At 35.8% G+C, this 14,743-nt stretch overlaps 1 protein-coding gene across 1 annotated transcript in view; it reads right to left on the bottom strand.

The window, feature by feature from the left end:
- Nucleotides 1-1,625: 1,625 nt before the first annotated feature.
- The window catches only part of PDXDC1 (pyridoxal dependent decarboxylase domain containing 1), a 57,895-nt gene continuing 44,777 nt past the window's right edge, over nucleotides 1,626-14,743 (bottom strand). Inside the window, exons 13-23 of the mRNA XM_051962780.1 lie at nucleotides 14,169-14,219; nucleotides 12,333-12,396; nucleotides 9,985-10,079; nucleotides 8,673-8,778; nucleotides 7,075-7,246; nucleotides 6,473-6,591; nucleotides 5,908-6,029; nucleotides 4,883-4,975; nucleotides 4,706-4,802; nucleotides 3,856-3,960; nucleotides 1,626-3,568 (exon numbers count right to left, since the gene is read on the bottom strand). Coding sequence (XP_051818740.1) covers nucleotides 3,294-3,568; nucleotides 3,856-3,960; nucleotides 4,706-4,802; nucleotides 4,883-4,975; nucleotides 5,908-6,029; nucleotides 6,473-6,591; nucleotides 7,075-7,246; nucleotides 8,673-8,778; nucleotides 9,985-10,079; nucleotides 12,333-12,396; nucleotides 14,169-14,219 — 1,299 coding nt within the window. The 3' untranslated portion in view covers nucleotides 1,626-3,293. The remainder of the gene's footprint in view (nucleotides 3,569-3,855; nucleotides 3,961-4,705; nucleotides 4,803-4,882; nucleotides 4,976-5,907; nucleotides 6,030-6,472; nucleotides 6,592-7,074; nucleotides 7,247-8,672; nucleotides 8,779-9,984; nucleotides 10,080-12,332; nucleotides 12,397-14,168; nucleotides 14,220-14,743) is intronic.

Genomic DNA, 14,743 nt, shown 5'->3' with positions numbered 1-14,743 from the left:
CAAAGCATTAGAAATTACCCACATAAAGACAATTAAACTTATGGAAGTTAATGAGATTATTATGGAGATTGCAAATAGAAAAAGGGAGACCAGCACAGTGTCTTAGTGGGTAGAAGATGAAATTTAAAAAAAAAGTCAGACGGGAAGAGAACCAAGAGCGTCCCAGAAGATAAGGGAAAAGAAAATAGTCAATCGTGTCAAAAGCTGAGAAAGGAATCTTTTGTGTCTTCTGGGGTTGATTTTCTAAGGCAAAGTTCCACATTTCCTTAGGCACCTGTGTAGGAGCCATCACCGACTGGGTTGATAATGGCAGTGCCAAGAATGTAGATACCATCTCTACTTGAGTGGGCTTCCTAAAGCTGGTGTGGGTGACAGTGATGATCAGTAAAGAAGGGGAAATCATAGCTCCAAGAAGTTTATCCATTAGTGGCAACGCAGTAGGAATCAGACCAGAAAAAAAATATTTCTGTATTTTGAAGACAAGATATGGATCACAATAAACAACAGAAGTAGGATGAAAGGTTTAGCTAAATAGGACCGATTTCCAAGCAGTGTGCTGAGATTGACTCTTTTATAACTCATCATAAAAATGCCTTATTAAAGTTATAAAAGCCTTTTTTGTTTGTTTTTTTAAAACTAATGAAGGCTGGAGGGTGAAATAAAGACAACCCCTCTCCCCTCTTTTTTTCGCCGTAGCGTCAGTTTTCTGAAGAGCAATGATGTCTGTTAACTTCTAAGGTCCCTTTCCAGCTTTAAATCTTTTTGTTTGTTTGTTTATTTGTTTTTTATTTTTTTATATTTTTTAGAATTTTGTAATAACTTTTTATTGGTAGAATCCATGCCAGGGTAATTTTTTTTACAACATCATCCCTTGCACTCACTTCTGTTCCGATTTTTCCCTTCCCTCCCTCCATCCCCTCTCCCCTAGATGGCAAGCAGTCCTATATATGTTAAATATGTTGCAGTAAATCCTAGATACAATATATATCTGCAAATCCAAACAGTTCTCTTGTTGCACAGGGAGAATTGGATTCAGAAGGTAAAAATAACCCGGGAAGAAAAACAAAAATGCAGATAGTTCACATTCGTTTCCCAGTGTTCTTTCTTTGGACGTAGCTGCTTCTGTCCATCATTTATCAATTGAAACTGAGTTAGGTCTCTTTGTCAAAGAAATCCACTTCCATCAAAATATGTCCTCATACAGTATTGTTATTAAAGTGTATAATGATCTCCTGGTTCTGCTCATTTCACTTAGCATCAGTTTATGTAAGTCTCTCCAATCCTCTCTGTATTCATCCTGTCCAGCTTTAAATCTTTAAGCCTATAAAAGATGACTGGCATTGGGAATAAAGGAAAAGTCTAGGCCAGATCTCTATAAAGATCATGACAAAAGCATAATATGCCCAATAAGATTAGAGGATGTGACTTTGTAGTATATTCAATTCCAATAGTTTGTGTGATTTTCTGCACCATTTACTAGTCACAGAGTAAGAATGGAGAAGGTGAATAAATAGTGGGGGAATCCAAGGATCAGGACTGGCACGATATAATGGAAGGAAGGGGACCTGATCAACTAGACTGAGGAAATACATAAAGGCTAGAAAATAAAGTAGTCAGCATGCTCATTTACTGAATAGTAAGATTTATTGTATATGAACTGAACTCGTATGTAACAATTTCAAGAACCTTTATTGAATCCAACATTCAAATAGTATCTAAAGGGTGAAGTTCTATTTCAGCAAAAACAAACCATTTTAACAATTTCAAATATAAAAACATTAAAAATTAATTTATTTATAGATAATTTTATCCCCCAATTTTCACGAGTTAATATACTTCATTGCACCAAATAAATTGAAAAGGAAGATCATTTGCCTTTTAATCATCTGCTCAAATGAAAAACTGTATTTTTAAGACAAGTGCCAAATATCAAGGAATCATATTAAATCAGAAAGTACTTATAAGTTTAATATAGTGTAACCAAGGCTCCCAAAACTAAAATCAACAAGTCTAATGTGAAACATGAGTAAAGGTACACCTTAAGTGTAGTCGCCTGATAATAGTAGGCAAAAAACTCCCTTCAAATATGTCAATGAAAAAGCAGTTTTAAAAAGTTGGGTTGAGTAGTATATTATAGGCTGTTACCATTTTAAATTTTAGACCAACTCTTAATCTGGGGAAGATCATTGTTTTGTACCTTTTCTTTTTTAAGTTTTAAAAAATCTTTTGTCTTTTATTGATGGATTGGGTCCAACAATGAAATGTAAGTGAAAAAGAGCCTCTGAGTCAACTTATGGTAAAAGATGAAATTATACATAAATTAAAATTGAAGGCTGTGTGCTACAGTGCATAAGATTTGATTTCATACATATCTACCAGACTTTTAAGTTAATCAAAGGAAAACAAAAACTAGTACAATCTGTGTTTCAGTTTGTTAATTTATAACTTCCACGTGTAAAAATATACATGGGAAAGAGACTTCAGTTATGGTTGCTCTATACATTTAATAATCTGTTTACAAATAGTGCATAGGGGAGAAAATGGATTTATGGCAGAGAAAAAAGTCTCAGACTGAAATGCTGCCCATCCTGATGTGCCTGACAGAGTACTATCAGTCAGAACACAATTTGGTAGAGTGCACACAGTCCCTACTTAAATCTCCAGGACACACAGCAGTGGGATATGACAGGTGGGGCTCAAGCATTTATATTTACAAAAGGATTTAACCCCATTCTCCTTCAAACAAAAGACGTATGTCACAAGACCAATTTGGTATGAAAATGCTACAATTCCATAAAACAGAACCATCAACTAACCAGAGACAGCCAAGAAGGCCGAGTGAATTTCTAGCAAGTGATGTGCTATCTTTGCCTGTAGGATAAAGTTCAGTGAGTAGCAGCCTGGAGTAATTGCAAAAGAGAAGTGTTTATCAAGAAGCAATTATGTGCAACCCAATCATTTACATTTGTGTTTGTTAGAGGACTAGGCCAATTATTTCAAGGGACACACCTGTTGCTTGTAAATAAATATTATCTAAAACAACTTTAAAAAATTCTCTTTCAACTTAAGTGTTGCTAAAGATGTGCAGGGTTGAAGCAACAGCCACAAACTGGCCTATTGAGCTGACCACCACTTAGAAAGCCCAGTTTTCAATCACACCTTTGTGCAAGAGTTCCAGTTAATTATGAATTGCAGTAGTTCTTACTGTCCTAATGGCACCATTCACATTTTCTATGTATCCTTACCATCCCTGGAACATAGGGAATACAGTCTTAATCTAGGAAGTCAAAATTTTATCTTAAGCTTTCTTGTTCTTCTACTTGACTGCAGTCATTGTCCAGGTGCTGAGATCCATCCCTTGGAATTGCCTCAATTTGGTCTGTTGCCCGTGAGAGAGCATCCCCAGTCTGCTGCTCGGTGCTGGTTAGGTTTGGAATCCCCTGTTCTTCCCCACCAGGGTGAGCTGAAGCTGCTTGTTCCACCTTTTCTAAATCTTCAATATGACTCACTGAGCTTGTCTCACTAAAAGCATCTGAGCCTCTTAAAGATCTTTTAAAAAGTTTTTGACCTGGAGTAAATTTGAATAAATATATCATTAAGAGACAGAAGACATTAAAATAAAGTCCTTATTTTAAAAAAGTAAACAAAGAAAGTTAGAAATTGCTTTATTTAGTAATGAGTATAGTTAAGCTAAAATCCCTGCAAAGATAATGGAGTTAGAACTATGAGAATTCAGAGCATAAAGAACATTATTAATAGCAACATGGTATAAAAATGAAGAGGTAATTAAACTGGTTTTAATTAGTGAAGAGGATAGGTTTTTCTTTGTTCAGTTCAAATAAAAAGAAGACATACCTGGCAGTCTTTGTTTGGTGCGGTTGGCCAAGGGGGTTGGAGGTGGAGTAGCTCCTGTACCTTGTACCTTTGAAGCATATGTGAGCTCCGTGGATTCCAAAGAACCTGTGGTTTAAAGAGCAGGGGCTGGGTGGGAAGGTAAAGTTTCTGGCAAAAGCTCTGTCTATCTTGGCCCTGAGATAAGCTGCTGCAATTAATAATTCTGCTCTTTAGTTGTTTCTACTGACTTGTCAGGTTTTCAGTGTTAATGGGATTTTTCTGTTTAATTCTTAGCTTTTTGCAGCAGTCCATATCTTTAAACTCAACCCCAAAAGACCAACATGACCCTAAGATCGCAGAATACACAATAGTCTGAAATCAGAATTCAAAAAAAAAAAAAAAAGAGAGACATATTTTGGTAATGTTAATCTATCTACCTAAATTCAAACTAGTGGTATTTATGAAAATTTTCCAATTTAGAAATCAAATAGCTCAGGAATCATTACAACAATCTTTGCTTAATACATAGTTGTGAAGAAAAGATTTTTCATTGAAGGAAAACTAAAATTTAATTTAATTTATATATATACATTTATATAATTTATATATATATATATATATATATATATATAAAAAGCATATAAAAAATTGAAATATAGGCCTACTCTCTTCTTTAAAGGTAATTTTGCTTTCCAACTCTTTAAAAATTCATAGAATAATCCAGTCATCTTATAAGAGGGACTAGCATAGTGTACAATGGTAAAAAATGGTAAACATAAAGTATTTCTCGAAATACAATGTGCTTTGGGAGTCAAGATCATTTGGATAAATCTCTCAACAACAGATTTTGGCAGAAGTTATTTAATCCTACCTGCCGTTAAGTTAAAAGTTCTTCCCTTTTGTGAAGCTTGAACTGGAGAAAACCAATTCAGTACTGAACCAACAACAGGAATCTGCCGTAACACTCCCTGCGAGATTACAACCAAGACCCCAAGGTTAGTGTGGCAACTTTTAAGGCTGAGGTGGAAAATTCAATCTATGGGCTCACCTCTTCTAAAAGGCGTTCTTCATTTGCTTTCTGTAGCTGAACCTGTGCTTCCTGGATTCCTTTCCGAACAACTTCAGTCATGTTTTCCAGCAGCTAATTAAAATCAGAAAAGGCATTATTGGGTATAGTTATTAACAGGGTACTGAGGGAATTTTCCAAAAGCTTGTCAAGGAAAAACTAATTTTGCCTTAATTAAAACCATAAAGAAAAACAAGTATTATAAAAACCTAAGCTTCCTGCTAACTTACATATTTAGTAGATACTGGCCAGAGGAGAGAAGATCAGACTATAATTTAAAGTTTTACACAGGTACTTAAAATGCTAAGTCAAGGAAAAGATTCCTACCCCTTACCTCCCCTACATTCCTAGAAATGCATCCAAAAGGAAAAAAGTAAGCTGAAAAAGTTAACATACAAGAATGAACTAAACTGGCACTTTTTTTTTTCTTGAGATAATGGGTTAAGTGACTTGCCCAGATCACAGCTAGGAAGAGTTGTGACTGAGACCAGATTTGAACTCAGGTCCTCTTGACTTCAGGGTGGTGCTCCATCCACTGCGCCAACTAGCTGCCCCTAAACTGGCACTTTTTAAAGTTTGTTTTGTTTTGCAAGGGCCTATAAGTCATGTATTGAATGCCTCCTTTATTTTTTTTAAATTAGTTGAAAAATATTGGCTATCCTACTAGGATTCCTTTTTTCTCTTCTTGAATATATCTATGACTCAACTGTGTGGTTTGGAGAATGTGCCTCATATCACCTAGTCTGTCTCCACATTACCCTTTAGAGAAGCAAGCAAACTTGGCTGCTGGAAGATCAAATACGAATTTCCAAGCATAGCTTCGGGAGGCTGCTTCTTACTGTATGGCTTTTAGCTAAAGACCTAACAGGACTCAATTCTCTTCTTCCCTTTCCTCCCAGTGTCCTGACCCAGAATTAAACACCTTAATCCTGCAGAACTGTCAAAAGGCTCCCAAGAGTCAATGTCTCTGGAGAGGGGAAAAAAAGTGGTCTGTTTATTTTACGAACCCTTGAGTTTTCCTCTATTTCTCGGCCTGTAGCTGCGATGGTCTCTACTAGTTCAGAAATATCAAGGTCCTCAGTTGCCATACCGATATAAATACAATTCTTCTGTCTTCCAAACTCAGGACCTGCAGAGAAATAAATAAAACAAGTCCCTTAGTTTAACCCTTAGTTCAGCATTATCAAATTTTAGTTCTGCTTTAACTTCTGCCAAAATCTGTTGAGAGATTTATCCAAATGATCTTGACTCCCAAGACCCACATCCAAATAGTGGGTACCCCGTATCCACATTTGGTACCTATCTCTGTTGTTCCACAAAGAGGCTAACATGGGACAAAGTTCGGTAATCAATTCTTCACATGTGATTAGAATTATTTGGGGCATTCAGGAATGGCTTTCATCTGGGAGAAGGAAAGCCCACAACAAACTATATACAGGAAGGGGAGATGCAACACTGGGAGAAAAGCTGCTATACTTTCATCCAGAAGCACACCAAAGTTTTTCCTAGCATTGTCCACATCAGCTCATTGCTTTAATGATGAAAATAGTTGATTTAAAAAGTAGGAATTACCCAGTGAAAATGAAAGGTCAGATTCCAGTTCATTTAATTTTTTCAGGATTTCAATATTGATTTTCTCAACTTCTGCTTCTGATTTCTCATTAATCTTCTCTTCAATTATGTGTTCATACCTACAAAATCACATCAAATAATAATATTGCAACCTACACAATATCTTTATTTATCACAGGGTTATAAAATGAGATACTTAACACAAAAATGAAGCCAGGCAACAGGGATGGAAAAATCATTTCATGGATCCTCAAAACTTAAGAACTTTAGGGAATGTAGAAGAGGAAGCAAAAGTCCTAAATCTATTTCCTGTTACCAGAAGTTTAAATATAGTACAATATAAAAAGTAAGAATGTAAGCTTTTTTGAAGGAAGAATTATTTCAGATTTTTTCCCCTATCTCCAGCATCTAGCTTACAAAGTCTAGCATGTAGTAGGTGCTTAATAAATGTGTGCTAATTAGTTGAATAATAGATCTGAATCTCAAGTAAATAAAGCCACAGATGGCAGAAGTGCTAGACAAATTCATTATTACAGCATCTTTCCAGCTGGGTTTTCTAGGCTACAAACCAAACATCAGGTGATGAAGAGCTGAACCTGTACCTGACTACACCTAACCCGGGCCAGCCCAAGTCCTCAATGTGTGAGAGGCCTGTTGTTCTTCCCACTTCTTCTTTGAACTCTTCTCGGAGTTGAATTGTACATGTCAGAATGGGGATCTGGGTTTTTAAGCACATCACCAGCTGATCAACATCATCTACTTGAGTTCCTAGAACTGAAAAAGTCCAACAGTTTATTATCAGGAATATTCCAACAATAAAAATAGATCAAAATACAGAGGAATAACATTCCCCTTTCACCATCAGAAATGTCCCCACAGAGATTCCTCACACGTCCAAATAGCTAGAGTTGGGAATATGAAAAATGCATAAGTTTATTTAAGGCAAGGTAGGATTAGTCAAAAGTTGTTTTAGAAAACAGTCCCCTGCCCCCCATTTATCCCCAGGGAAAAATGATCAAAAGGAATCCATATTTTTCTCTAAACTCATCTGTTTCCCCTCAATCCTGGCACATTAAGTAAAGGGAGCAATGGCTCTGGAAGCAGAGGAGGTTCAATCCCCCATTGTGACCACAACTTAAACATCTATTTTCCCTGGGTCTCAGGTACCTCAACTTGGACAGATTAGATGTCCTCTAGACTCCTCCTCACCCTAAATCTATGATCTCTATTTCTCTTAGTGATCCTACCATTCTGCTAGAGAATGCTTTCCCCCGGCCAGTCATCCAGAATCCTGTGCCCTCCATCTCCATATTTCTTTGTTTATTGCTGAGACCACTCACTCCCCTAATTTAGGCCTTTATTTCCTCTACCGCAGTAACTTGAGCAGTCTCCCCGTTTCCAACCACCCTATTTTTTTTTTTTGGGCTAAGGGATCACACAGCTAGGAAGTATAAAGTGCCTGAGGCCAAATTTGAATTCAGATCCTCCTCATTTCAGGGCTGGTGCTCTATCCACTGTGCCATCTAGCTGCCTTCCTCCCCTTTCCCCCTGCCCCAATCACCCTATTCTTTAATCCACTATGCATATAATTTTGATAACATTGCTAATCAAACTCCTTAGTTGCCAGCCTGCCTCTTATTTACCTTTTTATACCTATTTCACACAATTCAACATGAATTTTACATTTTAGCTCCACTGGGCTTCACAAAATTGTAGCAGCTCAGAGCTGAAAGAGGCCTCAAATAGTGTCCACAGCAACCTATCCAAACTTTCTACAAAATCCCCAACAAGTGGCTGACCTGCTTCTTCTCTGAGACTTTGAACAAAGGAGGACCCCCTCCTTCCAATGCAGCTCATTCTATTTTTGAATAGTTCTACTTGATAGGGAGCTCTCCCGACAATGGACCTAAATCTGCTCATCTGTAATTTCCACATATTGCTCAGCTTCTGGGCCATGTCTAATTATTGCTCTATAAAAGTGGTATCAAATTTGCTGTGTTAGGCCCTAGGATGAGAGAAAAACAAGGTCTCGCTCAGGAAGAAAAGCTCATGATAAGCAAAAGAAAAAAGGGGGGAGAAAAGAAACTTATTACTGATTCAGAGCAAGTTTTATTACACTGACAGCTTATATATTAACTCTTGTTATTTCTTCATCAGGACAAAAGCCCCTACACAAGCAGAAGACAGGGACAGCAATTACCTGCTGATGTCATGAGTGGGCTGAACCGTACACATGTGCCCTCATCTTCTAGTTCCACTACATCAACTCCACTAGCAGGAACCAGCTGTGCCAGCTGCTCACCAAGCTGATGGAAACAGGCAGGCAAAGGGACTGAGCAGAAAGGGTCATCAGGCCCTCAAGCCCTCTCCTCCCAGCTCATCCCAGAGAGGAGTTCTCCAATCCCCATTAGTGCACATAGAAAGTCCATCAAGCCTGAATGGGGAAAGCTACTTGTGATGGCTTAAAAAGGCTTTTTCATCCTTTCCATAATGCAGAAAATATTTTGTTGCTGAAAATAAGAATCAAGCCCCCCTCAATAACTAGGTCCATGAGGTTCAATTGCCATAGCTAAGCAAACACATTGCTGCTCCTTAGAAATTATTGTTGTTATTATCATCACCATCCTCTTCTGACTATTGAGGAACTGCTTATCTTTTTTTAAAACCAAACTATTACTATTATAACCAACCCTCATAATTGTGTTTAACAACCTTATCATTGAAGGTAAAGGAACAATGATAAGAATAGGTACACTTCTATAATGAGTAAGGAGAGCAAAAAAATCCTTCTCATTGGATCCTCACAGCAACCCTGGCAGTTAGGTGCTGAATTTTCCCCATTTTACAGATGAGGAAATTGAGGCAGGTAAGGTTTAAGTGATTCAATAGGGTCCCACAACTAGTGTCTGAGGCAGGATTTGATATATGGGAAAACTGAGAGAAAATGGATAAGTAATATGATGAAACCCTATCTGAGTCAAACAAAACTGAATCCAAAGACAATATTCCAATATTTCTGCAGGAAATAGTTTATTTCTACAAATGCAAATTCCTAACAGGAGTAGAGGAAAGGAAGGGAAGATTCATATAGTATCTACCATGAGCTAAGGACTGTGCTAAGTATTCTTACAAATATCTCATTTGAACCTCACAACACTCTTAGGAGGTAGATGTTGTTATTATCCCTATTTTACAGATGCGGATAAGTGACATACTCAGGATCTCCCTGCTATTAACTGTCTGAGGTTAGATTTGAACTTGAGCCTTTCTGAGTCCAGGCCCAGTGCTCTTTCCACTGAACCACTAGATGCCTTAAGATATGGGCATTGTCCCTGGACAATGATTTAAAAAAAAAAAAGTAGACAATGTCCCCTCATACTCTGGCCCACTATGAGAATGTAAACCCCTGAAGGGTAGAACTGTTTTAATTTCTAAGTGTATCCCCAGCACTTAGCACAGTGCTTTGCACAGAATAAGCACTTACTAAATGTTTCATTCATTCCTTCTCTTACCCACTGGTTAAACGTATCACAAATGTCTCTCTCCTGGGTAGTTGTTGAGGACTGCATAGTGGGCACTACTGTGCCATGCCCTGCTTTATCTGTTCCTGAAAAACAGAAAGAACAATCACCCCCAGGAACAGCAAAATGTTTCCAACAAACCAAAAAAATGAAGATAACACAATTGTGGTTAATTCCCATAACTAAAGTTTCCACATATTTTTATATCAGTTACAATAACTAACAAATATTCACAAATAGTAGCTGCATTTACAATGTGCTTTTTAAAAATACAGATCACTTCTTCTGAAGCCCTGTAAAGTTGTAGAGTGAAAATGATTTCCCGAGGTTCAGGGATTGATTGATCAGATCAAGAATATGCAGTAAGTGGCAAACTTTTTATAACAATAAAACAACAAAAACACAGTGGGTGCCCACTAGTTAGGGAATAGCTGAATAATGAATGTAAAGGAATCATAAGAATAGGTAACCCTTCTATAATCAGTAAGAAAGCAAAGTCCTTTTTCTTATTGGATCCTCACAGCAACCCTGAGAAAATTGATGTAGGTTAAATGATTTAATAGGGTCACACAACTAATAAGAGTCTGAAGCAGAATCAAGACAATTCTGAGGTACTATTAATACCTCTCAGATTGTCTAAGATGACAAGAAAAGATAATGATAAATGTTGAAGGACATGTGGGAAAATTGGGACACTAATACATTGTTGGTGGAGCTGTGAAATGATCCAATCACTCTGGAGAACAATTTGGAACTATGCCCAAAAGGCTATCAACCCTTTGATCCCACAGTGCCTCTATATTCAGTCTGCATCCCAAAGAAATCATAAAGGAGGGAAAGGAACCCTTTGTGCAAAAATGTTTGTGGCAACCTTTTTTATAGTGGCAAGGAAGTGGAAACTGGGTGGATGCCCATCAATTGGAAAATGATTGAATAAGTTATGGGTATATGAATGTTATGGAATATCTTTCTAGTATAAGAAATGATCAGCAGATGATTTCAGAAAAGTCTGGAGAGACTTATATAAACTAATGCTAAATGAAGTTAGTAGAACCAAAAGAATATTATGCCCAGCAATAACAAGATTATGTGATGATCAACTGTGATTGGACTTGGCTATTTTCAACAATGAAGTGAGTGAGGCCAATTCCAATAGACTTGTGATGGAAGAAGGACCTGCATCTAGAAAGAGGGCTGTGGGGACTGAATGTGGGTCACAATATAGTATTTTCACCTTTTTTGTTGTTTGTTTTTTGGGTTTTTTCTATTTTTTTTTCTTTTTTGGTCTGATTTTTCTTATGAAGCATGATGAATGAGGAAATATATTTAGAAGAATTGTACATATTTAACCTATATTAGATTAACTGCTCTCTAGACTAGGAGGAGGAAGGAAAGGAGAAAAACTTGGAACACAAGGTTTTTACAAGGGTGAATGTTGGAAATTATCTTTGCATGTATTTTGAAAAATAAAAAGCTATTATTATAGAGTGTAAGGCAGAATTTGAACTCAGGTTTTCCCAATTCCAAAGTCGGTGTTCTATCTTTTGTTGCATATTAAGCTGTAAGAAACAGCAAAGAGCAAGGAATTCAGAGAAACATGAGAAGATCAGTATGAACCTTTAGAGAAGGAAGAAAGCAGAACCAAGAGAGCAATATGCACAATGGTTATAATAATGCAAAACCAATACCCAGAGGCAAACAAGTTAAGGTTAAAAATACAATTACAGACTAGTCCCAGAACATATTATAAAACACTTTCCTCATCTCACACAGCACAAGTAGGAATGACTCCCAATGCCCAACTTCAAACTTCAAATCATTCCCATTTCCATTAGTTTTACTTCTTTTTCTTTATTATAAGCAAGAGCGCTACAGGAGTGGAGAATATTATTTTGAGAAATTATTCCTCCAAAAGTATAAAATTTTTAATGAAAAATAATAGCAGAGTGCTATGACTTGAACTTAGGACTACAAGGGCAGTAAATCTTTCTATCAGACCATATTACATGTATATGTAATGTAGCTAAAGAATCAATGATGTTTCATAATTACAACACACTATAGAGGCAATTTCTTTCAAGAAATTCCAAAGAGAAATCTTACAGTGTAAGGTTATCAGAGTTAAAAATCTACCAAACAACTAGTATTGACTGGGTTCCTGATGATACCCCTCTGTAAACTACCATAGCTAGATTAATGAAGTACTAGAGTCGTTGGGACAGAATCATCATAAAGGCTGTTATAACAGGATTCTCATGTGAATTATGACTAAAGATATAAAGTAGTTTATGTAGAAAACTTATTCAAAGTTTTCTCATGCTAATTTCTAAAGTACTTACCCAAACTTGAAAGTTCCTTGGAAAATTTGAATACCACTACTGGAGAGGTGAGTTCATCTTCCACCTTAAAAACCAAATGTGACATTATCAGGCAATATATTAAAACTACACATAATTAATTAAAGACTGGAATATTGTGTTTGCACCAGAGACTGAAGAAGTATATATTTTGTTTAGAGAGAAACAAAAGGTTCTAAGTTTCATTTACCTTAACTAATGAATGGAAAATAAAAACAGTAGTTTTGCTATACTCTTAAGATTTACTAAAATATTTTAGACTTTTTTCACATATTATTAATTTTGACAATCTGCTTAATCTTAATTTCAAATATTAATTTAATGTTTTACTCCAGTGTAATGAAAGCCAGGAAAAAATTTCAAAAAGACAACAACAAAAAAGAGATGTTCACAAAATTCAAGGCAATTCTGAAACAAAGGAATAAGCAGAAGGCAACAAAGTGTACAGAAAACAAAAAGAAGGCAAGGCTTAAGAAGACTTGGACCTTAGGGTTTTAGAACTTATGTAGACCCAGGCATGGTTAATTTAAACTCCTCCGAAAAACATGTTTATATGAAAGCAACCTATTTCTAGAATTAAAGGAATCCTCTCTTTTTCTACAAGTTGCCCTTTCAAAAGGAAGTGGTCCTTAAGGATGGTACTGCGAACGAAACTGTTATGTGTGTCCAAAATCTAACATATACATTTTCTAAAACCAGAACATGAAAAGGTACCATATTAGCATTTTGATGTGGACCAGATGGTTACATTATTAAAAGATTATAATTGCAAACAAATGAAAATTTTTATTAAGAGAAAGAAGCAAATCATGAGCTATTATGAGACTAGATTGAAGGGTGTTTCATCATAAGTAACTGTTTCCCATATTTTATGGTACTGAAGTACGGAGCAACAACAGTCCTATAAAGCAGAGGAAGTTGTAAATATGGAATTGCTATCATCGTAGAAGCATTTCAGAAAGGTTGCAAAGCGGAAAAAATTGATAGAAGGGATCTTGGAACTGGTCCCTACAAATTTCAACATAGAGGATAGGAAACAGTCTATGAAGCCCACCTGTCTGCTGGGACTGATAAGGGAAGAGTTTCTAGAAACTTTTTTTTTTTTTTGAGAGGCTTTCCAGATTGAAAAGGGAAAAATACATGAATTTTGTGGAGAAGGTGAAGATTTATATTCAAACTCCCCATCCTTTCCCTCAGCTAGCTCCATGATCCTAATTCAGATGATAGTGGGGAACAGAGGAGCTACTGCCCTCATTTATTGAACTAAATGCAAAAATAATTTTTAAAAATTAAACTAAGGACAAAAAGATCTAAAAACAAAACAGGTCAAAACTTTTTACAAAACCATCTGCAGACTTGCTTTTGTTACTTTAGGAAACCCATCTAAAAAATAAATGGCCACTTTTATTCTCCTAACCTAAGGTGAAAAAAGGAAAAAAAGATGTAAAGGTTAAGAGATTTTGAAAAAAGTTCTGATGAAAAAACTGCTTTTCAGCTAGGGAGATTTATTTGAATATGTTTTCTAAACTATGGGTATAGTATTTATAAATTACTTATGTGGCTGAATTTTATTTTACAAACTATTATATCATAACTTAAAACAGAATTAAACAATAAGATTTTTAAAATAGCACCTAAATCTGATTAGCCTTCAATATAATTACCTAGTTATGTCATACATTATTTATGATAGGATTTGTGAATATTAGAAGTCTCTTTAAAATGCATCAAAATAGAGATAAAAAGTACACAATGCTATTAAAATTAAATGTACTTTATGAATTTTGTGTCATACAGTGGAAATATTTTATTTAATACCGAAGTTTTGATGAAATCCAGTTTCTTCAAGTTTTCCAGCAATCTCTGACTCTGTAAATAAGAAAATATGACTTCATCAACTTGAAATAGGATATAAAAAGTGATTTTTCATAAGAGTTTGTAACAAACAGATGACCTCATCCAGAACTCCAATTAAAGACATTTGTTTATGTGCTATTTATACAGCCAAAGTAAAACAAGACTTTGAATCTAATAATCACCTAATACTTGATAATTTGTAAATATGGATGTCTACCAGTCCTAGAGGCTGAACTTCCAACCATCCATCTTAATTTAAATTAAGAGTGATACTGGATTCATTCAAGATATTTCTAATGGTCTATAAGAGTCAATAGAAATAAATAACACTGCAAATTCATTCAATAACTCATTCATTCAACAATGATTTATTAAAATATGCAAGGTGGTGTATCAGACTTGACAGACTTATAAAGGTTAAGGCATGCTATTTATCTAATAAGAAAGATGGTATGCACATATGAATAGCCATATGAAAGAGTTCTAAAGAAAGCCCTATATTCATTATTTTTGCTAGGATGATCAGGTAAGTCTTG

The sequence above is a fragment of the Antechinus flavipes genome, chromosome 1, assembly GCF_016432865.1.
Source record: "Antechinus flavipes isolate AdamAnt ecotype Samford, QLD, Australia chromosome 1, AdamAnt_v2, whole genome shotgun sequence".
NCBI lineage: Eukaryota > Metazoa > Chordata > Mammalia > Dasyuromorphia > Dasyuridae > Antechinus > Antechinus flavipes.
Note: the sequence above shows the minus strand (reverse complement) of the source record. Positions and strands in the feature narration are given on the sequence as shown.